The sequence below is a fragment of the Camarhynchus parvulus genome, chromosome 7, assembly GCF_901933205.1.
Source record: "Camarhynchus parvulus chromosome 7, STF_HiC, whole genome shotgun sequence".
Lineage (NCBI taxonomy): Eukaryota > Metazoa > Chordata > Aves > Passeriformes > Thraupidae > Camarhynchus > Camarhynchus parvulus.
The window spans coordinates 12,513,293-12,537,787 of NC_044577.1; the positions used below are offsets into that span (position 1 = coordinate 12,513,293).

General features: G+C 40.2%; 1 protein-coding gene across 4 annotated transcripts in view; it reads left to right on the plus strand.

Annotated features, from left to right (window-relative positions):
- INO80D (INO80 complex subunit D) overlaps positions 1 to 23,955 on the plus strand; it is a 45,542-nt gene extending 21,587 nt beyond the window's left edge. For all 4 annotated transcript variants that reach the window (XM_030952037.1, XM_030952039.1, XM_030952040.1 and 1 more), the window contains 6 exons: positions 3,526 to 3,750; positions 5,670 to 5,779; positions 7,694 to 7,827; positions 9,276 to 9,493; positions 9,869 to 10,026; positions 10,986 to 23,955. In XM_030952037.1, coding sequence (XP_030807897.1) covers positions 3,526 to 3,750; positions 5,670 to 5,779; positions 7,694 to 7,827; positions 9,276 to 9,493; positions 9,869 to 10,026; positions 10,986 to 12,154 — 2,014 coding nt within the window. In that variant the 3' untranslated portion in view covers positions 12,155 to 23,955. The remainder of the gene's footprint in view (positions 1 to 3,525; positions 3,751 to 5,669; positions 5,780 to 7,693; positions 7,828 to 9,275; positions 9,494 to 9,868; positions 10,027 to 10,985) is intronic.
- Positions 23,956 to 24,495: the final 540 nt, after the last annotated feature.

Sequence of the window (24,495 nt, forward strand, 5' to 3'; positions counted from 1 at the left end):
GGCACAGTGCTGTGTTTTGGGTTTGGTAGGAGAACAGCGTTGATAACGCTCTGATGGTTTGGCTGTTGCCAAGTAGTGCTAGCCCTAAATCAAGGACACTTCAGTTCCCTGGGCTCTGCCAGAGAGGGGGTGCACCAGAAGCCATGAGGGAGCACAGCTGGGACAGCTGACCCCAGCTGGCCAAGGGGATACTCCACAGCCTGGAACATCATGGCCAGGACATAAAGTGGGGGGAGCCAATTGCTGCTTGAATATCAGTCAGTGGGTGCTGAGCAACTGTATAAGGCACTTGTTTTTCTTGGGGTTTATTTTTCTTTTCTTTTTTTATTACAATAAATAGTAGTAGTATATTTTACTTTGTTTTCCTTAGTAAGCTATTCTTAGCTCAACCCACAAGGTGGTTTTTTCCTGATTCCCCTCCCCATCCCACTGGTGGAGGCAGGGAGAGGGAGCATGCAGCACTGTGGTACTCAGTTCCTGGATGAGGTTAAATCATGACAACAATAGTACATTTTTTGGTTCACTTGCCTTCTGGCCTTTTAATCTGTAAAATTCATACTGTTGCAATCATCTGTGGAAACGCAGGCCAAATGTTTGCTTTTATTATTCTGTGCTTTAATTTTGAAAAATTGTGTTCCTGTGGTCCCAGGAGTTCAGGACACAGTGCTTCGAGGCAGGCACAAATGTTTGAGTTCCAATAGCACAGGAGTTGGCAGTGGGCACGGTGCAGGCTGGGTGCTGGCAGAAAAGGTTGCTGGGGTGGGAGGAATCCCTTGTGGGAGCAGCAATTTGGAGAGCAAGCAGGGGCTGTTCCCTGCTGCAGATTACTGAAGCTTTCCCCTAGATTATTTGATTACTGAGTCTGGTATCTTAGAAAGTGCTGGAAAACAAATAACTTTATAACAAAGTATTTTTTCGCTTCATACTCTGAAATATAGATAAAGCAAACGTTTCAAGTAGCAAGTTTGAAAAAGGAGTATGAGTCTCTCCTCATACCACCTCCCTCAAAGGATTAACTATCAACACTGTGTTGTCAAAAGTTGGATTTAATAACTCCCAATAAGTAAAATAACTAAAAGAAAGAAGGGGAGATTCTTCAAAACACTCTGTAAGGAGGGATTTGAAGTGTAGTTGCTGGGTTGTCTCAGAATAGAGAGAGCATGTTCTCCTCATTCCCTGGTGGTGCCTGGCTGCTCACCCTTTTGCTCTTCCTTTCTGCAGCTTTGTGCTGTCTTTGTTTTCTTCAGGAACACTCAGCAATAATCCCCCTGATGTTTCCACATGACAGTCTGAAAGGGAAGGGTTGGGAGAAAGCATTTTGGATTATCAAATGGCTTGTGTGCACTTTCAGAATTCTTTGTAAAAATGAAATGCCACACGTTAAGTTGAACTTCAGAAGTTCTATATGCAGCTTAGGAGAATAAACTAAATAGAATTTGGCAAACTTGTTTATGAAAGAACAACAATAAAAGTATCTTTCATTTTCATGCCTACTGAAGAAAAAAGGTTTTATTTTGATATTTTTAGGTTTCTTTGAACATATAAATGTTTTGGCTAATCTTACTGGCCTGGGAACAAAGTTCTGAACAGGCTTTTAGAAACTGGCTTTTAGAAATTTTGGCTCAAAATAAGCCCTTGCCCACTGCAGTCATGATTTCTTTCTATACCTTTGATATAGGTCTTCTATTTTTAAAAAAGATCTCATAAACTGACGATAAAAATATTTTAGCCTACAATGTCATTTTTTCTGGCTCTTTCAATGTGAGAGAAGTAAAAAGTCTCAAATATAGAGAAACGTACATTAAAACCACTCTTTCCTCATGAAAGAAGCTTTATTTCCCCTAAGGAATATTTCTGGTATTCTTAAAGTTAATTTTTAACCATATTTAAAATTAAATCAGTAACTTTGTTTAAAAATCTTGGCCCAGAGCAGTAATGAAATATCTAAGATATTAAACCTACCAATAAATATATATGCTATCTATGTTTTCCTCTTTTAGTAATACATTGGAAAAGGAAAATCTCTATTAAATAGCCCACAGTCAATTTTTTCTAAGCAGTTAGTTTTCCCCAGTAGGCATTCTTTCCTAAGAGATCTTAAAAGTGTATTTTCTTTTAATTTTCAATGTAAAAATATTCTAAACATTGCATATGTTAAATATTTTTAACATAGATTGTGGAAAGCCTTAGTGTGGAGATGGCTGCAGTGTCTTCCATTTGGCCTGTGTGTAAATAGAGTCAGAGTTTGCAGAAAAGAAAGTAGGTCTTCACCATACTGCCTTTCAGGGACAGATCTGCTGTCTGCATTTCTGGATCTTACTGTATTTAGTAAATAGCATGGCTGGTATTTCACATCTCTTGTGTCTCAGTGGTGGCCTCCTTTGCTGTGTGCAGGTTTGGGTGTCAGCTCATGAAGTCCCATGGGCTCTGAACATTGCCAGCGTTTGATTTGCTTCATTTGTTTGGATTTCTCTTCTCTCCCCTGCCCTTTTTTTTTGTGTTACAGATAGGAAAGTTGGCAAAAAGTTTCTCTGCTCTATGGGAAAAAAATTAGAGGGAAAACCTCAGAGATTTTAAAAATTAGAGGAAAAACAGAGTCTGCTTAGATTCAGTACATGCATTTTGTTGCTCCATGAAAAACTCATTCTGCAAACTAGTGCTTGTTGTGGAGAACTTCTGGGTAGCTTCATGGACCTTGTTTTAACAAGTTCCAGTGATGATTTTCTGTTTCATGACTTCTACTTCATTTAACTGAATGTGTTGACATGGTTTGATGGTCTTGTTGATATGTGCCTGGACATTCAGAGAGCCAAGATAAATGGAGAAGGGCTTTCTTCAGGCAAGAGAGAGTTGGATTAGTCCTTCTTCCGGTCATTGCTTAGCCCTGGTTTGATCTTTCCCTCAGTGTCTTTGAGTTAAATGGGAATTTCTTCTCTATTATTGTACTGTGTCTCAACTGCAACTCTGCAGCAAGGGGAAATCAGTATCAGCTGTTAGCTGTTAATAGTGTGTATTTTGGTTTAAAAAGGAATATACTACCTGGCAGAGTAAAAGGAATTGGAAGAAGTCAGAAGCTTAGGTACTTGTTAGAATTTGACCATCTTCTCCAGCATGATCGTTCCTCAATAAATTTCCACTACACAATTCCCCACCCTTGTCTTCTCCATTAATTGCACTTTGATTTAAGATTGGTCTAATTTGCTGAGACATCTACAGTAAATAAAGGTTAACAGTATAGATTTCTTTTTGAACAGCAGGCTCTAGACATTTAAATGTGTCAGACTTGATGATAAATTGATGTAATCTCTAATAATGACATACTAAGAAGGGCAGATACCTTTAGAATTTAAGAGGGATCCTGCTCTTGCTATTTCTCAGGTAACACTGCCTGATTTCAGCATTTGGATGTTTGTGTGGCTAGAAGATGGATGCCAATTTAACATTTCTATTAGAATGTCAAATTAGCTTAGCGGGGAAAAAAATTAATATCTTAAAGCATATTTGTTTTTATTTTCCCTTCTTCAGGTCCGATGATGATAATGCAGATGACAGGAGTTCCAGGGTGACCAGACTTTGCACTTACTTTCAGCAGAAATACAAGCACCTGTGCCGCCTGGAGCGGGCAGAATCGCGGCAGAAGAAATGCCGGCACACGCTGCGGAAAGCGCTGCTGCAGGCGGCCAGCCGGGAGCCCGAGCGCGCGGGGCAGCTCCTGCACGAGCTCCGGAGGGCGGCGTGTGCTTGCACCAGGTTAGACCTGCCCTGCCACTGCACGGGCCTGGGGCTGGGCACGGGGACACGGGCTGAGCATCCTGCAGCTGAAATGATGAGCTCTGAAACTGGGAGTCACGCACAAGGCAGGGAAACATGACACATAAATGCCTGTCAGTGGAGTGAAAGAAACGTGGCATACAGTTTTCCATGAAGACAGGCCTTCTCCAGATTTATGTTGTAAAATGTGGATGGTTTGTTCAGCAGTTTCTGGGCCCAAATATCTGGTCCTTTACTGGGCCAGTAGAAGGTGTGCAGTCTGGTCTACAGTTCACTGCTCTAATTCAAATTCTGTTTTTCAGACAGCTTTTTTTGAAAATCTGTACTTCCTCTTAATTATCCTCCCAGCAAACCAAATTTAAGCTTGTGCTTTTTGTTAGATTTAACTCAATCTAACATTAAATAAAACTTGGCAACAAAATACATAACTTCTAACAACTTTGAAGGTTATCTTCTGTGGGAATTCTTTCTAGATAATGTCAACATCCCTCTAGCTCTCAGCATATGGAGAGTTGGTTGATTCATATTCATGCAGGAACAGACTAAGTCTGAACCCTGGTGTTACTTTTGGGGTATCAGAAGCATCCTTTTGCTGTTGGGGCTTTGCTTTACAGGATGTGTGACTGTGGGGTGCAGTATATAGTACGAGATGCAGATTGCAGCTAGGTACTGAGAGTATATTGTATTTAATGGGGATGCTTTTGTTCCTGGTTCAGTGGGATGTGTTCATGACAGTTGAAGGGTTCGTTGTTGGGGAGGTGGACTGGTTCTGAAGAACTGCTCTGAGGTGTAATATAGAAGTCCATTACTGGTTTACAAAGTTGTGTATAAATTTCTCCAAACTTAAACACTACAGCAAAAGTTCACCTGAACTGACAAGCCCTTGCTGGTTTTTTTCCCTATTATTTTTGCCTTTTGTTAAGCAAAAAAGTTTATATTGTTTTGGGTAGACCAGCAAAGCTGGATATGCCTGTCATCACTGCTCTGGTCAATTTAAGTAACCACAGAGGCTTTTCAGATAGAAAATTTTTCACAGGAGTAATACTGCTAACTAAAACTTTGCTCAGTCAAAGTGCAGTTGATGACAGAAATGGCTGAAGGAAAACAGTCAGGCTACAGAAAACTTTTTGTCAACCTAGAAAACAACGTGTACAGAGGTGCAAGTGAGCCCTGGAATCGCCAGCTTTATCTCCATGAAGGTGACACATGCCTGGAGAGCAGGCTTACCCGAGCGAGCTGTGTAACGCTTCAGTGCCCGTCCACACCGCTGCCTGGCGCCTGCTTGCAGCTCAGGCTCAGAGCACAGAGGCTGTGCTGGGGGAGCCCCGGGCACCTGCTGGTGGATTGGGCTGTAGCACGTTGATGAAGGAGAGCTTTTATCCATGTTGAGCACGCTCAGGCTCTGCCACTCCAGAGCTCAGTCTAAGTTTGTCTGAGCACATGCTTGCATGTAAGCTCTGGGGATGCTCGGCATGTTTGGATTTATGAACAGGCTTGAAAGTGCACTTGATTCCCATCTAGGCATACCCAGTACATTGAATTTTAAAGACTGACCTCATTTTGAGGGTTACCTGTGTTGACACTCACCTATTGCTGCCCTTTCTGTTGCAAGGTGTTGTAATATTTACATGGTAGCAGCACATAGCACCTCTCATTGCAATTAAGGCCCTGTGAAATAAGAAATAATCCTGTTACTACAGTCACACCTTCACCTGTCATTGACATCTATTCTGTGTCCCTGTGTAGAGCTTGGTAGTAGTGTGCACCCATCTGGATCATGACACACACACGTGTGTTACAATTTTTCATCCTACTGTGCTACATTCAGTATAATAATTGTGTTAAGTAACCACAAGACTGGGGGTTTGTCTGTAAACTCTTTTATGCTTTCTTTTCAGCACAAGCCAAGCAAGGCAGAGAGATGCAGAACCAACAATCTGCAGTGGGACTTCGAAGGGAGAGCAGTGCACTAACAAGGCCCTTCCATTCACCAGGCACTGTTTTCAGCGTATCCTCTTAACTCTGTTTGGGAGTTGCATTCAGGCATGGAAGCTGTTCTGTTTTAGGAGGTTTTTTGTTTGTTTGTTAGATTTATGCATGATAACTAAGTTTACACAAAGAAATACCTATTTGTTAGTATGTCATCAGACTAACAAAAGCAACTCCTTTGCTTTTAATTTGGCTGTGTGATTTAGGTCTGTAGACACTGAGGATAAGTAGTCTGCTACTGGTATTTGTAATAGGAACATCATTTTACTTTGTGAACTGTATTTAGTGTGGGCAAGAAACCTTTACAAAATGATCATCCTTCACAATGACTTGGTACAAACCATGTGACTTTCAGCCTCCTGGCTTTCATACAGCTCTTGGTAGGTTCCAATAGACCACCTTCCTGTGCCAGTTTCATGTAAAAAGGTTTTTTTGCATAGTATAAAAAGAGGGCTTAAACTGGCTAGAAAGATGGAAATCATACTTTGTGTTGTTTAAAGAAGCAAAATAGAAGGAGTCACAGAACTTCTTAGTCTAGATGAGGAAGGGTTCCCTGTGCTTGGAATTTCAAACATAGCCTGGAAGCAATGTTGAAAGTCAGTGGCTGAAGATCTCAGAAAGAAGAGAGCAGAGCACAATAGATGTGAGTTTTGGTTCTGAAGACGATAAAAAGGCAGACTTATGACCTGTAATACTTAAAAATACTGCAGACTTTGTTGGGTTTTTTTGGTTTTTAGCTGAAGAATTGTTGGTGCTTTTGTTGGGATGACTCCTATTGTTGGAATTTTTGGTTTTGGTATTAAAAGTGACTAGTGCTGATGTACTCAGCTACTGTCAGACTGCAGCACCTTTCCAGTCTTTTTGTTTTGCAGATGTCTTGTTTTTATTGTTTGATTTTTTGCAGGCCACTTAAAAGCACTCTGCAGAGCAGCTCCAAACCTCTATGAGAGAGCACCGTGGCATACAGCTGTATTTGGGATTTGCCTCATAGCTCTGATGGGATTTTTTTGTTTGGGTAGTTTTTAATTTTAAGTAGTCTCGCCTGTTGCTGTGTGTAGAGCAGGATAGTCAAGACTAGTGATTTTGCATGTATGCCCATTTTTTCTCTCTGCATTTTCTTCTCTAAAATGAACAGGTTCTTGGTTCTGACCCATCCATCCAAGTCTGCTATCTGGATTGTTCTGCAGGTTTTTCATTTTCTTTGTCCTTTTCTTTTTTGTTTTTAACATTTTATAAAAATACATAGTGATGTTTAGGTCTGAGAACTGTTCAAGATGGAAGGAGTGCTTCTAGTGCTGTTTGAAAAAAGACACAATGAAATATCTGTTTGATTTGCTGTAAGTCTGGAAACATTTTTTACTCCTGCTAAGGATTTTCTGAAGGAAATCTCAGCAAGCTTACGTTTGGATTTACTTGACCTTTCTGTCTGCTTGCACATCTTTTTTTTCAGAGGAGCAGGAAGGATCTTGAAACTTCTTTGTCTGTGCTCTAAAGATAAATGCCAAGAATGTACCTTAAAAGATTGAATTAAGAAATACTCTTTCTTTAATGTTTCAGTATGGATTGTCATTAGTCTGTAAGGAAATAGTCCTGTTGACTACACTGTTCCAACTGCTACTATTGATCTATTGATTAAGGCTCCAGGAAAAGGCTTCTTTTTGCTAAGAACTCATTAGTGAAATAGCTGCTTTTATAAAACTATCTCAGTATATAATAAAATCATTAGAGATTCTGCATGAATGCAGTTTTTTCACTTTAAAAGTTGGGTTTGAGCCTTACCTAGCTTTGAACTTGAATAGCAAATTTAAGGTACTCATTAAAAATAGTATCTATGGGCAGATAGAGTTGAAGGCTCTGATCTTTATCAGATTGATAAATCAAAGGGCGTTCCTCCACCACTGTCTTGTGTTATTCCTGATGCAGAAATGCACAGATATCTTATTGAACCGTTCTCAGCAGCTCTTCTCGAGTTGTACAGCCAAGTTTGCAGATGGTCAGCAGTGCTCTGTGCCAGTTTTTGACATTACACATCAGACACCTCTGTGCGAAGAACATGCCAAAAAAATGGTGAGTACAAAGCCATCATTGTATTTATTTGTGTATTGGGATGATCAGGAGTTTTAACCCCAGTATTCCTATGAAGTCTTCCTTGACCACTAGCAAGTTTATCAACTTAAGAGCTTGTTTGCTATTATTTTTCTTAAAAGGGTAAAACTTGACAAACATTCCCAATTAGTATAAAGTATGTTGTGAAAATCTTTTATGTAGTTTTGAGGATATAATGTAGTATACATGCAAATATTCTTCACTGGAGGAAATATGATTGCTGTCTTAAATTGAGAAATAGAAGATCATTGTGAGAGATCCTGTGGTCATTTTATCTGGGGTCACTCCTGGTCCTTGGATTTAAATGTGAGTGTGATATTAAGAACACACTTAAACAGTCTCAGTACATGGGGCCCAAAGTATTTTCTAAAGGTAATGTAGAGAGGAATTACAAGGATGCAAATAATGGGTTTGCTACTTTATTTACCTTTTAGTAACTGTTAGAATTTATCTCTAACTTCCTTCAGGGATCCATGGATCCCAGAGAAAAAAAGCAGTGGCCTACCTCAAGCTGAGAGAATGGGGAAATGAAGTTGATGTGCTCTGCTCTCCTTTTTATGACACCAATCTTCCAGGACTGTGAATTTAGGATAATTCACAAACCCACTTCTGTCCTGCCCCTCCTTCAAGGCTTCTTATCCTACCTTCAATTAGGTGTAAAACTGCTTTTTTTTTGTTTTGTTGGGTTAGTAAAAGCTTTTTGTTACTGTTTTTGTCCAACCTCTCTAATAATTGTGAATTATGGAGTTTTTTGGATTAAAATGTGAGGGTTTGTGCTACACAGATCTGTATGGTGTTTCCCCTCTTCTAGGCAATCTTCAGTTTGTCTCTCAAGGTTTACCTCTGTAACAAATATAATCCTCTGCCATACCCAATATGACGGCAACTGAAGACTGATGACTGTTTGATTTATTTTTTCATGTGTCAGTGATTGCTGTTCAGAAGCAATGAGGCCATAATTGTTTACCCACATCCTTATCCTAGTCCAGCAGTATTAATTTTGTCTCCTCAGTGCTGTCCCTCTGTTATGTCAGCAGGCACTTGAGGATTGTGGCTTCAGCTGCTGCACATAATCCACATTAACAACAGTGTTTTGTCTTTAATACTTACAGGAGTGCTGCTAAAGGTTACAGTTTTGCACTTTTTAGTTAGGGTTTGCTATGATAATTTTTAAAGTGAAACTGCACAATCTCCAGTTTACAATATATCATAATTTGGTCTATGTTATTTTTGCCATTGGGGTCAGTGAGGAAGGAAACAGCTCAATTTTTGAAACTGTGTCTGTGTGTAAGCTAACAGTCCCTCTTGCATTACATTCCACATGTCTGTGGAACGACCAGGGTGAAAAAAGCTAGGAAAGTAATACTTGTTCTTAATATGCTCCCATTGGTATTGTTTTGCTCCCAAAGGATAATTTCTTGAGAGGGGACAGCTCCCGTAAAGTTCAGCACCAGCAGCAGAGGAAACCCAGGAAAAAAACGAAGCCACCTGCACTTACCAAAAAACACAAGAAGAAGAGAAGGCGAGGCCCACGCCGGCCGCAGAAACCCATTCCTCCTGCAGTGCCCCAAGGGAACCTCACCATGCCTGCCACTGTCTCACTGCCAGTAGAGATACCCCACATACGGTCAGTGCTGCTCCTGCCCAGTTTCCCACTGCTGGCCTGAGCTCTGTACAAAGCTGCCAAGCAGCATCTGGAGCAGGCCTAAAAATTGCATCTCCATGTGACTGTTGAAAAAAACCTTTAGAGTGGGTCATTTTGGATTTGACCAATGATTGGGTTTGATGGGTAAAATATCTTGCTCCTGATGTTGCCTCTTACGTAGTTAATGAGTAGCCTAAGTGTCAGCTTCCTAAAGAAACTACCTAAAAGCATTTTTTTCCTAGATAATGGAGGAAAAAATGTGTGGGGAAGCATCCATTGTAGATGGATGTGCACTGATAGTTGTCCTTTGGAGCAAGCAGAGTTGAACACCAGGGACTAATGCTCCTTTCTGTTCAGGAGCCCCTCCACTCCAGAGCTCAGTGCCGATGAGCTGCCTGATGATATCGCCAATGAAATCACAGACATTCCACATGACTTGGAATTGAATCAGGAGGACTTCTCTGATGTCCTGCCACGGCTGCCTGATGACTTGCAAGATTTTGATTTCTTTGAAGGTACCATTTTATTTTATGCTAGCATGAACACAGTCAGTGAACTGAAGAAGTGCGTCTTTCTAAACTGCATTTTGAGGAGTTGCTTGCTTTTCTACAGAGGTAATAAATTCTAGAGAAGGAAGTGTGCGTTTGCTCTATTGTTTGGGAGCTCTGAAGTCAAGCAGACTTTAAGAAGGCTGTGTGCATAGTTCTCTGCTTGCTCATGTAATTACTGCTCTGAGAATCATAATCGGTTTAGTATTTTAATAATTCATTTTACATTTTTACTGCCTGTCAGTGTTACAGTTTAATCAGGAGTGTTCTCAGTAATGGCAGCTTTCTGCCATCGAGTGGGGCTGGAATCACAGTCAATGTTGGCCTTTGATAAAAAGAGAAGAGAGTGAGAATAAAATCTTTAACTACATTTTTGAAACTAGCTTTTGATCAGAAATGTGCTTGAATTTCTGCATTCTAAAGCTCAGTACCTATAACTTATAACAAAGAAATTAGAACAGCCTGGAGTTGGATATGTGATTTCTTCGGTCATTTTCTGATACAATGTGACATCAGACTGTGTTTAAATTGAAATTAACCTGAATTATACTGTCTGTGTAAATTTTAGGCCCAGGCTGTAATGTGGTAAGTAGAAAGAGGACCAATAGTTATTGCAGCATTGAAGATCTTACTTAAGCATTTTTAAGTCTAGGAAGTTTAAGAGGCATCTCCTACTATAGTATGTGGAAGAGAAGGGGAAGAGGGGGATTTCCATTGAAGAGGAAGGTGTAATTTCATGGTTTTCTTACCTTGCTTGTCTAGTGAACACTGATGAATGACACTTTCTATGTACTGCAAGCCATGCTGGAAGGTTATCATACAATCCAACTCTGTACTGAACTGTCTGTACATCTTCATCCTTTGAGTGCCAGGGCCAGGCTTACCTGAGAGCAGTGCACTAACTGGTGGTGTCCCTGTTTCTGCAGGTAAAAATGGAGATCTTCTTCCAACCACAGAAGAGGCTGAAGAACTGGAACGGGCCCTGCAGGCTGTGACTTCTCTTGAGTGCCTGAGTACCATTGGAGTACTTACACAGACAGATGGTGTGCCAGTTCAGGAGCTGTCAGATAGAGCGATAGGGGTGTTCTCTACAGGGGCTGGAGCTCCAGGAATGCAGTCCTTGAGTCGAGAGGTTAACACGGATCTGGGGGAGCTGTTGAATGGGCGTATAGTACACGATAATTTCTCCGCTCTGGAGCTGGATGAGAACTTGCTCCGTTCTGCTACCTTGTCCAACCCACCTACGCCCCTGGCAGGGCAGATCCAGGGGCAGTTCTCAGCCCCAGCCAACGTTGGCCTTACTTCTGCCACTCTGATAAGCCAGAGTGGCCTTGGGGAGAGAGCCTTCCCGGGACAGTTTCATGGACTTCATGATGGCAGCCATGCCTCCCAGAGGCCCCACCCTGCCCAGCTGCTGAGCAAGGCAGATGACCTGATCACCTCACGACAGCAATACAGCAGTGACCATTCACACTCTTCACCCCATGGAAGCCATTATGATAGTGAGCATGTGCCGTCTCCCTACAGTGACCATATCACATCCCCTCACACCACATCCTTTTCTGGTGATAACTTGGCAGCTACCTTCTCAGCAGAGATGCCCATGATGGCACAGCACTTGCTCCCAACGCAGCTGGATGTGCCACTTAGCGGGGTGGTCAACCCCAGAACTCACTGGGGAAATCTTCCTGTCAATCTTGGGGACCCCTCTCCGTTTAGCAACCTTCTTGGTGCAGATGGACACCTCCTGTCCACCTCCCTGTCCACACCACCTACCACCTCGCACTCAGAGACCACACAGCCTGCCTTCGCCACTGTGACCCCCAACAGCTCCAGTGTGCTTCCGGGGTTACCGCAGACCAGTTTCAGTGGCATGGGTCCTGCCTCCGCTGAACTCATGGGCTCCACCTCCCCCAAACAACAACTCCCTCAGTTCAGCGCAGCCTTTGGGCACCAGCTGAGCTCCCACAGTGGCATTCCCAAGGACCTGCAGCCCAGCCACAGCTCCATAGCTCCTCCCACGGGCTTCGCAGTGACCGGTGCCACCGCTACCAGTACCAGTAACGCATCCGCGCCCTTCACCACCTCCAACTGAGCTTGTCTGCCTGGCTCCCTGCAGGTAGATGGGGGACCTGTGTTTTCTATCTTTCCTTTTTTCCTTTCTCTTTATTTTGTCTGTCTTCTCTTCCCTTTTTTTTAAGAGGGGTTTGAGAAGAAGACCCCTGCTTCAGTACTGACCAGGGTTAGCCCTCTGTGAACCTTGCTGTAGCATTCACATGTGCTCATTAGGCACCGGTGCTCATTTATTGCAGGCAGGTTCACTGTTCCCCAATAATTCCTTAAGGATACAGCACAGTTACTGGATGTAAATGATTTTAGCAGTAAGACCTAGAAATGGGAAGATACCTCAGATCACTGATGCATGTTACTGTTCCCTAGGGTTCGGATCAGTGCTTGCCATCCCATTAGCATCTGGTAGAAGATTTTCCAGTGGGCAGAAGTCTCTTATTTTTTTTTTTTTAATTTACTCTTTTTCCAAAGGTAGCATTTGGCATAGAAAACTTGGCTGCACACATTAATTTGAGAGTGCACTGAAGTCCTAAATCAAGATCACAATTCAAGGATGAGTTTGGCAGTTTCTTGAAATAGTCTCTTGACCTCCTCTGTGTGTGTGTGTGTTTGGGGTGCAGGGAGCAGCGATTCCTTTTGTTCTTTTGGTAAAGAAGTAGTTGTCCCCTTCCAGAACTGGTCACTGTTCTTACTGCATGCTGATTTTTGGTTTTTTTTATTATCACGATTTGTAATTCATTGAGTAACAAAGAGATCAGTTGACTGGTTGCCCATAAATTTGAAGGCTGTTATGAAGTTAGCCCAGGAAAACAAAAAGAAACAGAAGGATTGAAATATAGATCATGGATTAGAGAAGATTTCTGTGAGAAATTTCCTTCCTTGCTGAATTACTGTGGCCTTGTAGCATTGATGATTTGCCTTTTCAAGTGTGTCTTTGTCCAGAACTCTTCACCTGACAGGCTGACAGGAATTTCCCAGCTGAAACAGGAAGAATTAGGTTGGTTTTCTGCCCATCCACACAAGTCTAGGTCAGACCCATTGCAAGTTTCAAATGGATGCATTTCTCACAATATGTCTAACTAGGGAGACTTTCTTGGACAGTTTTTAATCCCCTGACAGCCATATCGTTTTTCCAACACTTGTAGGGGTTTGATGCTCTGTTTGGGAAGCTGAATGTATGTAAAGAACTAGCAGGTACCCATCAGCAGTCATGGCAAACCAAAAGAGAAATCACTAATGCAAAATAGGTAACAATTCCTTCTGTCTGCAGGATGGTTTAGTTTGTGCTGATCACCTGCTAATGGCAGCATTCACTCTTTGGTAGTAATTGCAATTCCTAAAGAAAAGAGTCAGCTAGGTTTTTCATTTCTTAAAATAATAATTATTTTTTAATTTTGTTCTTTAAACCAAGAGGTAATTGCCGCAGAAATTCTGAGGTGTTCACTTGCATCTCCTTATCAAGAAGGAATTTGCTCGTGACTCTCTAGGGCTGTACTTGCTACTGTACCCTGGCTTTGACTGTAAAAGTAGATCCTGTTTAATACAAGTCTCTACTCTTCTTGGTTTGTTTCAGAGATGCAGATGAGAGAAAATAGAAAATTCTACATTTCAGTCTTGTACTGTAGACGATGGATTTTATTCTACCTGTGTGAATTCTAGTCTATTTCAGGAAATTAAGAGAACCAAGCACATGTAATAGGAAGGCTTAATAAATTTTCTGAGCAAAGGATCACTGAATGAAGTTTAGTTGCTATAGAAATTCATTTCGTTAGCAGTCAGGCACACACCAAAATATCTGACCCAAACCTCTCCTTCAATCTTCCTAAGGAACAGAGTTTAAATGGGATAGGTCTTGTGTCTTCTTATTATTGTAGCAATCATATTATCCCTCTTTTCTTGAACGATCTGTCCTCTTTAAATATAAAAGAGTATGGATGATGCATATGTCTTTTTCTGAAATTGCAGGTGTATGTGGGTGGAAGAAACAAAAATTATTTTCATGCTTCTGTTGTTATGAAGTCATTATTTCATACTTAGTAAAATAGATCTTAATAATATAAACCGAATATTTTAAGTGGTGATTTAAATATGTTTGTAACACTTAAATGTTTTTAAACCACATAAAAAGTTTAATTGAAGCCTATGAAATCCTGCTTGTGATTGTCCTGCTGATTGAGGAATGCCCAGTGATATTGTGAATGAGGCAAATCTGACAAGGCTTTTATTTATTTTTATATTATGTTACCCATACTTTGTTGAGGAGACAACTGCTTGATTTGCAGATGATTTTTGTTGTGTTCATATACCTTCTTCAATGTGCTGTGATGTCTGACTGAAAAAAAGTGGAGAACTAGTATACCAAATGGTTAATTCCTTAATCTGCTTAATTCATGTAATTTTAGAGGGTGTTAATTTCTATGTATTGGTTTCAGGACTTTGGTCTTGAAATGGTTCTTGTGCCCATCAAACTTCTAATGAAGCTGCAGCTAGTGCAGAGTATATTTGCCCCACACCATATTTCTCTTTCTTAGCAAATGCTGGGGGGGGAGAAAGAGGATAATAGGAGCTGAGAGCTGAGTTCTGCTTGGTTGTGTTGGTTTAAATTACAGAGGACCTTTTCAGTCTAAGGTCATGGTGAGTTTGTACTGGTCTAACTCAGAACAGAACCCAGCTCCTCATCTGTGCATTGATTAGATAGGGAATTTCAGAAGCTGTCAGAGTGATGGAGGTCCATGATTACCATTTGAAATCAATGGCCTTTATGTACCAGCATTTCTTTAAAGTAGCTTGGGACATCAAGTCTTTTCCCCACTTAGATTTCAATCGTTGTGTATCACTTGACAACTCTTCCCTGAAAACTGACTGCGTTACATTCTTCCACGAGCAAACTAAGTTTGCAATAAAGCTGCACTTTCAAAAATAAACTTCAGTTTGTATACAATTGAAATAGGAATCTCCCTGTCCTGTCTGCCACAGTGTTCTGAAGCAGGCCACCACTCTTGCCTTTTCCTGGTTCACCTCTCATTTTTTCACTACCACCGATTTCATGGTTACATGGCTGCCGAGCAGTTACGGGTCTTGATCTTAGCTTTACAAGGTGGATCATTCCAGGTGCGTTTCTGCACCCACACAACATGTTGACTTCAGTGCATCAGTGTCTTACTGTTGGATGCAAGAGATCTAATTGAGTGGTATGTGTAGTCAGAGATATTTCACACCTCTTCCTCTGGGAAATCCTGCTGGCCTGGTTAAGGTGGTCCTCGAGGCTGTTATTTATGTGGTTCCCAACTAGATTCCATGCTCCCTCACAAATGTTTTTGAGTATCAGCTCTTATAGCAATTAGCATTCTTGTCACCCCTTCACCAAAGAGCCAGTGTAGCAATTTCAGATGCTCAATACCTGTTGTGCCCTTTATGTGTTGACAAATGGAATAAGGCTAGTTGAACCTAAAAGTTAATTCCTTCACATAAGATTGGAGTTTTAAAGAATGAAAAAAATTAAGACATAATTTACAAAATTTTGGCAATAATAGCACCTCAATTAGTCTCTGTACAAAAGTATTTTAACACAAGATGAATTTTGACAATGTACAGAGGCTTATCAGGAATAGCTTCATGCTCTCCTGGTGCATAAGGCATTCTCTAAGACGTGCTTTGACGTTTCCTTTCACCCAGGAAGACCTTACACCAGCTTTGAGGGGAACCATTTGCACTTAGATTCCTCAAAGTTGATTTGTTCTTTGGCTTCATAATTATGATACAAGAACTCTGTCTCCTCCTGCCTTCCAGCTCCTCTGGGTTCTTGCTTAGATCCCTTCTCATTACTAGCATGCTTCTATGTATGGCTGAGCATAAAGGCACTAAATTGATAATGCTGAGAGGTAGCACAGTTGCAGGTCTGCCTCAGGCACTGTGGGGAAAATGGCAACAGCTAGATTTCCAACTGAAAATGGGGATTTGCAGTTCTGGTTTGGAAAGCACTGAAAGCCCTGAGAAGCTTATTGCCTGCTAGGCAAAAATCAGAGAAAATAAATTGTCAAAGAGGAATTGTACCTAATAGCAGAGAGAAGCCAAGGGAAGTGGCCTTTTTTTTTTTTTTTTTTTTAATAAAAGGAAGATGAGTATTGAAAAATTAGAATATTCTGTTGTGAGCTGTTACTGGCTTTAGGGGAATGGCCAAGACAAAACACCTAGGACCGAACCTGCAAACCAGTAGCCAAATTCAGTTTGAAGCTTCATCCTGCTGTAACCACATCTAAATGCACTCTGGGTTTGAATCTGCTTGCCAAGGGAGTCCTGCAAAGATGTACAATAGACAGTGGGCAGTTTTCTTCCCAGAGAAGCTGGTTCTGGTGGCTACCTATGCTGCTTCTGAGCTCCAGCTGCTCCCTGAGCTCCTGCAGCCTCCTTGCTGCTGGATATCCCTGCAGGCATTGTCAGGCCTCCATGGGTATTTCTCCCTGTCTTTGTGCTGCAGTGAGCTAAATCTGCTCATGAATTCTCCAGCAATATGAGCCTTTGGGCAGAGAAGAGGAAAACATTTTTAGAAGATCAGCTACCTGCAGTTAACCTTTGAAGACTTGCAGGAGAGTGGTAGGAGGTGCTTTCAGCCAACAAACCATAGAAAAGTTACCTGCAGGGACCTTCGGCAGTGAGACATTTGTGTGGCTGTCCAGGCAGCTTCCCTGGTGGAACTGCTGGGGTATTTTTCCTTTTGTATTTCTACATGTGAAGGAGTCTCCTGTGCAGACCTCTTGCAAGTAGTGGCAGAAATAGTAATGGAAGGAATAGTCTGGGGCTAGTGTGCTGGCTGGATCTTTAGGTCTTTCTCACCTTCTGACCACAAGGTCTTTCTGATCTTCTGGGTAACGTTTAATGATGGGGATTTGTGGGCTACTTCTTGTACCTCCTTTATTTCCTTCCACTCCACATTCTTCATCATTCTTGCATCTGTTTTCCCATTCTCAGACACTTCTCCAATGTAAGTTATGCCAGCTGGTGAGTCTTCTATGGTTCTGAGCAAATCTCTGACTGTAAGATGAACAGAAGGAGAGATTTCTGCAATTCATAACATATATTTGGATGCTAGAATGACAGTGCAATAGATCAAAGTATTTTTCAGATCAGTCAGTAGGGAGATGTTTCACAGCATGCTAATATGTCATGAACTAGATGCTGAGGGTACAACATTGATGATGGGAGTGCACATGCTAGCAGTGAACATTGTGGCATTTTTAGCAAGATTTTACCTTCTGAGAAGTTCCTCTTCATTTGAGATGTGTATCAGTAGAAAGTCACTAATTAAAATTTAAATTACTCTTTCTTAATACATTCAAGCCCAAATAAAAGTAAGGAGAGTTGGTGACAAAAATCTATATTTGTGTTCACTAAACTTCAGCTTGGACTTTGGGAGAGGTCTGGTCATAGGAGACCTTAGTTCTGATCAGTTAAAGTTTTAGTCTTGTCTTTAAAACTAGACAAAGGCACTGTTGTTGGGAAAAAAAGTTTGAGGAAGGAGAAGGAGTTAGAAAAGATGCATCTTAAAACAATTCTCTCATTTGTGTCTTCAGTCTCTTTTTAAAAAAAGATCCCAAATGGTATTGACTATTTTCCCTTTGCTGTCTGGTACTTCTTGTGGTTGTTGAGTTCTTTGCTTTGCCCTGTTTTACTCTGCCCCTTTTGTAGCTACTGTGGAATGAAGTAATGTAGTGGAAGCATGAAAGGACAAAGTGAGCATGGCTGTAAGTTGAGGGCAATAGTTGGAAAAGGCTTTCTTTATCTGTCTCCTTGAAGTAAGTGTTAGCACCTTTTCAGTCTACTATAGGTTGTAGAATTTGGTCTGAAAGTGAATAGGATGAACCTTAGGCTTTTGACCATAAAGTGTACTTGTTGTAGAAAAATGCATTCTTCCTCCTCTTCCTCTCGCTAGTCCCCCAAACACACACACAGTGAGATGTCCAGAGTTACCCATGTGTCAACCACATAGGCATGTTGAACTTGGTCCAGTGATGCTAATGTTTAACCTGCTTTCTCCTTGTCAGCTGGTGCCCACGGAGATGAACTCCGGATAGGTAACGTTCCCAGATATCCTCTGGAAAACTTTAACTTTGGTGCAGATTGCTCTGATGTAGCTAACTGCGATGGCTTTGGCTTCTACCTTGGAGTGGACTGATTTACCCTGAAATGACTCTCTAACCTGCATCTTAAACAGTGTAGTTGGTTTTGGTGCAAGTAGATTCATTCTGAAGTGATGGACATTTTGATTCTCATGCAAAATAGCTACATCCTACCAGAAGGGGTTGAACCAGTTTCTCTGAACAGTGATGACCTTCACTGTACAGTTTTGGGTATGTCTCAGGGATTCCTTGTGGAAATAAGGGCAGTTAACAAAAAAAGAAAAAAAGAAAAAAAAAAAAAAAAAAAAAAAAAAAAAAAGTTAATAGTTTTAAAAGTAAATAATAATTTAAGTAGAGCGTCACCTAAGTGAGAGCGCAAGAAGGAGAAATCTTTGTTCAGTTTTATAGTCAACAGTGTCTGGCTTACGGACTCTTTCTCTTCTCGGGGCTCTCATCTCAACTTCAACATACAGAATCTTTTTCATCACGCTCAGCTTTAAACTTTTTATTTAAAGATACCCTTCCCCAATGAGCTTTCAGAATACTTATTGTAGATTTTAAGAGAAATGGTATATTAATTTATGCTATTAACATCACCTCATAAATTATAAGTTTTATACTAAAGCTGTATTGAGTGTAATGAATTATGTTGCATATGTGTTTTTAATAGCTATAAAATTATATACAAGCTTTTTTGGAAAAACAAACTAGTGAAGCACCTTTTTACACTGGATCTTTGCCGTGTCAAGGTGTACAGCTATTCTTTGCTACCTTGCAGATATCTATATCTATATATAGATACATATATAAATAAAATAAAATGGTATCCTGTATCAACAAGTATAGAACTCTTTTTAACCCTTATCTTACTGTTCCTATAACTCTTTTTAAATTTTGAGTGTTACATTCTGCAATAATTTATCCGTGGTTTGTACCTATGATTAGAAATTTAGTTACAGGGTAAATAGATCAAATTTAAAAATCCAACTACTGTAGCTGGGAGTTGTGAACCAAGTTTGTAAGACCTTTTCTTTTTTTTTTAATGTATTTATTTCCAGTTAGCTCTGTGAGTTGGAATTTGAAAAGTTGGAACATTAGGAATCTACAGTGTCTTATTCAGGAATTTTCCCCTCCTTTCCTCACAAAGGAATTCCCACTGTGACTTATAAATAGAATTAGACTGCTTGTGTGCATGTATGTATTATATATACACACAAAAAATATGCATTGGGGGGGATGTATGTGTGATACGAATGTGTATATTGTATGTAGGTCATAGTTTTGTAAAGAGAAAAGTAGTCAAGAGGTGATGGAATGTATTGTAGAAATGTGATTATTTAGTAGGGGGTTGTTATGTCCTCACTGTTATATAAATAACTGAAACTCTCTACTATATAATCTTCTGTTATAAGGCTAACTCTGATATCATGTCAATTTTACTGTTTTTCAAATGAATTACTTTGAGCCCTGTTTAAAATGCCATGAAAATACCAAGCTCCCAAAGACAGCCTTTAAATAAAACAAATGGGGGAAGAGGAGTGATGGAAGAAAGGAGTTTTGCAGAACAAACTGAATGGGAAGGTTTGCATTCAATGGGATGGAGAGGCATGAGAATTGCTGTATCTTTGCCAATTAATACCTGAATCTCCTATGGTCTGACTTGGAAAATGTTGTCAATCAGCATTCTTGTGTTTTCCAATTAGATTGTAAGGGGTGCTGTTTGTGCAGTGGTCTCCATTCCATAAAAGGACCCTGTCACCAAAGTAGATTTTTTTTCTCTTCTGAGGATATGTGTGTATCAATTTTGCCCCAAAATTTCTGTTGTGGGATTGCAGAACAAAATATGCATTCAGTCAAGGGAGTTTCATTTAGGCTGTGAAATTCTGAATTTGATTGTGACCACTTACCTTTTTTTCATAATTCGAGAAGAAAGATTTCTTTATGGGAGCTCTCACTTGAAATTGTGAGAAGTCAGAAACGTTCTTCAGATTGGCTTACTCTTCATATTGTTCTATTTAGGCTGGAGAAAGTAGCCTAATTGTTATTTATTCATACAGTGTCACTTTTATGATGATCCCGGTGACTTTAAAAACCTTTCTAGAAAAACAGAGCTTCTAGTATTGAACGGAAATTTGAAATTTTTTACGATTTTTTTTTTAATTCCCCTCCATATCATGATGTTGATGCTCCCCCAGGCATCCCTCTCCCTTTCCTTCTCTCCACAATTTGTTTCTGGCACATATGCATATAGGCAAAAGGGTAGGGAGGTGGAAGTTGTCAGAGGCCTTTTCTTCTGCTTATTTGGTGGTAATGGGAATTAGGAGCATAAATCTTTATGCCTTTATGGAGGAGAATAGACCCATTTTTGTGTACAGAGAGGTGTATCTGTATTTGAGATAACAGAAGCATTTTGCTGAATGTGGACTTGCCCTCCTGATGTACAATAAATATGTATGAATGCAATCAATCTAAATCTGTATATACATGTATACAGATTGACAGGTGGAATATACCTTGTGTCACACACCTGTACATTAGCTGTACCATGAGTGAGTGTGTGAGCTAAAGAGAGGGACTATCCACATAACAGATGTGTAACAGGTAAGCACTTGTGCCAGACAAGTTGTTTTAAATTCTTCTGAGGGGTCTGGAAGACTCAGAGACTGATCTGAGCTTGGCCACCATTGGCTTGTGTTACCTCAGCCCTCGCAGTGGAGTTTCCTTTCTGTGTCTCTGCTTTTGTTTTATATTTAGTCTTGTTGAGGCCTCTTGCAAAATGCCAACTTCTTCTGCTTCTCTGCTCCATTGCCTCCATTCCAGCTCCTCCTTGTCCCTGCATCTCTGCAGTTTCTCTTGCTAGCAGCAATCAGCTTTAATGGCCCAATCCAGCTCTGCTTATGCATGAGGGAAATTCTCTTGGTGACTGGAGTGGTAGCTGAATTGGGCCCTGAGCATCTGCTTGAACTTATGCAACTTCCCCAGCTTCAATTGTGATTCAGTAGGACTGTGATTGATTTGCAGATGAATACAAACTTTTCATGGAACCTGATGCAGAGCTTCCTAGCATATTAAAAGGTTAACCCAGCATTATATTTAAATGGTCAAAATGAGAAAACTGCACCCACCAAATACTACCTTCCAATTTTCAACCCTAGGGAGAAAATGAAGTTTGATTTGTATCTCCCATAACACAGGAAGTAAACAGAAGGCAGCCCTGTGCTCTGTTTTGAGCAATGGGGTTGTCATCAAACATATCAAAAGAAACACAGTTTGTTACTCTTTACCATAAAACAGATTTTAAAATGGAGTGCAGAGTTGACCATTAACATGCTAGCACTTTGCATCTGGTTGTGTATTGGGTAATATTGCTTATGCAAGTAAATTATGGGCTTAGGTGTTTTATTTTCTGTTTTCTGGCTAAATGGAGCTTCTATATCCTTTTAGCAGAAAGCAGCTGTCAGCAACCTGCTCAGTCACATTGAAGTGCTGTGTATCTTAGGCTTCAGTTTCAGAGGAGAATGCTGCTCCAATTCTGTCATCGAGCCATACTGGATTCCATGTTTTCAATATGGCTATGACACAGTTTTTCTTGGCCACAATTCAGCCATGGAATTTTGTCTTCCTTGCATTTCTATTAGAAAAAGGTAACTGGTGTACTGTTCCATCTGAGCTTTCATGCAGTCACACATGGCTTCTATGATACATATGTTGGGGCGTGTGTATGGGATGTCTGTGTACTGCGTGGGGACAGTGTGGATTGATACGCACACGCCTATTATGCTATTTCAGTTTGTGTACATGGAGAATGTACCTGTTGGTTATCTCCTGATATATACTCATGCATACCTATATTAAATATGTATATAGAGTGTAGATGTCCTGCATATACATGTGTCTATGTTATGAAACTTGGTTGGCATTTTTTTTTCTCAATTTTTTTTTTTGCAAATTGCTGTCCCTTATTACTTATTTTCACTGAAGCTGCATTATATAGAAGAAATGGAGAAATGTGTTATCAAAGTTTTATTTTAAAAAGGAGACTTTTAATTATCTAAAGCCATTTATAATTGTCTTTTGAATTTTTACTAGAAGGGTTGTTATTTTAAAAAGGAAAAGAAAAAAAAGGAAACAAAAAAACCAAAAGCAAGCAGACAAGCCCTTATTTCCACCCTCATTTAGGTGAAAGAAATGGAAACACAAGTTTCTAAGTATTTATTTCCTTCAAAGAATTCTGAAGCATACAGTAATTACATTCTGCCCCATCCCCCTTTTGTCCAATTATAATAAATGATTCATGATTTTCTTTTCCCCTCATTACTTTTGTAAATCATTGTTCACCTCCTACATTCAATAGTACTGATATCACTAAGGAGATTTCATGTCCTTCTGTCCTTTTTAGGAGAAATACCAGTGCATCACTATTGTGTTTCATTTTAACATACTTTGTGGAGGATGGATGTTTTTATTGAAGATGTCTGTAACCCGTCTAACTTATTTAATGTGAGAAGCCTTCATTGGAATCTATCGTCTGTTTGTTTCCAACAAGTTCAAGTTTCTGCAACTGTTTTTTCACCAACATGTTAAATAATTCCCTTCTTACTTTTATGCCCGAGGTTTTAAAATTTGGGTTTGTTTTGGGGGATTTTTTCCCTCCAATTCCCAAAAATATTTATCTGCAAATGGAGCAAAACAGATGTCAGAAGCTCAACCAATATCCTTTTTGCAGTTCAGGGTAAATATATTTATCCTAGACTTTATAAAATAAGGTGGCAAATGGACAATCTGAAGTGCTTAGAGGGAATGCTCTCCCTTTTTAAGGCTGTCTCCGAGAAGTTTGCGTTTGGTGTCATTTTAAAGGTAGCTTGATCATGCTTTGATATCAGAAACAGCCTTGTAACAAAGAGCCTCATACAGTTGTTCGGTCACTAGAGTTTAAAATGTAAACAAGTTGCAGTGGGAAAGCAAAGGTGAGGCAGTGTATTTTGAACCAGTGAATTGTAGCTTGCAAATGTACCTGATTTTGAAGTAACTGCATGGTAGCAAGGATTAGCAGTCTCTTACACCCCTTCCTTCTTCCCTCTCATATCTGACACATGTGTTCAGCATACCATACATTGGGAAAAATAAGCAACTTCCTCCAGCAAGGCTAATCCACTGAATGACTGCTTAAAGGGAACATACAAACGGGCACTGCCGTGTCCCGTCTCATGGTATTAGCTGGAAGCCTGGCTAATACACACAAACAGCTCAGCCCAGCTCGCTTCTGTGCGTGTGTCCCTTGGGGACAGTGTGGTGAACAAGGGCTCCTTCCTTCAGGGGCCCTGGCAGCAATGGCAACTCACACCACCTCTAGTGCTGGAGGCTCACAGACAGCATTCCAGGGGCGGGGAGGAAAGCTTGTGTTTGTACTTTCCCTTTAAATAGGAAAGGTTGGCTCACATGTTCCTCATACTTCTCAATGAATGTACTGTATTACCATTTAAAAAAAAATCAATTAAATGATAATAGATTGGTCTCCTTTTGTTATCTGGTCCTTGTTTAATTTGTTTAAGGGTTTTTGTATACAAAAGTTTACATTTTTATGTATATTTTTCTTGTGTAAAAACTGATGTAATATGTGTATAAAACACTGTATGTATTATCTGTATATAGTGTGACAAAATGATTTTCTTTCTTTCTTTTGGATGTATTAATAAATCTTGCTGTGAAGTAGCTGTGTTTACTATGATGAAACCCTCTTCTCCAAGCCATTTTGCCAAGTCCAAGATGTATGGATATTGCCCAGGATGAAATCTAATCCATGAAGTGATTTTTTTCCTTTTAAATGATACCGTAAGTACAGTTATTAAACTGTCCTTTGCTTAGATTGCTGTAGAGTCTGAGTCGGCTCTTGCTTATTCTCTGTTGCTTTCTAATGACATTAGCTAATTAGTTTTGCTAACAACCTGGGGTCTTCAGTCTCAGTCCTGGTTCTAATTATAGTGCTTTCTAGCTCTGGATCACTGGTCTGGAGACCAGATCCTCTTCATCCTGTTTTCCAGTTTGAGGAAGTATAATTTAAGGGGTATAGAATAGAATTTTCTCATGTATGTTGTTATGTTTTCTGAGATTTAAAAAATATATACTTTCTTCATCAACAAAACTGGTTAAGTTGGAGTTTGGCATTATTTGGTGATTAGCATGTGAATGAGAAATGATGTTGCTTGGTGCTCTGCTCAGCTCTCAGGCAGGTTTGCCAGGCCAAGGCATG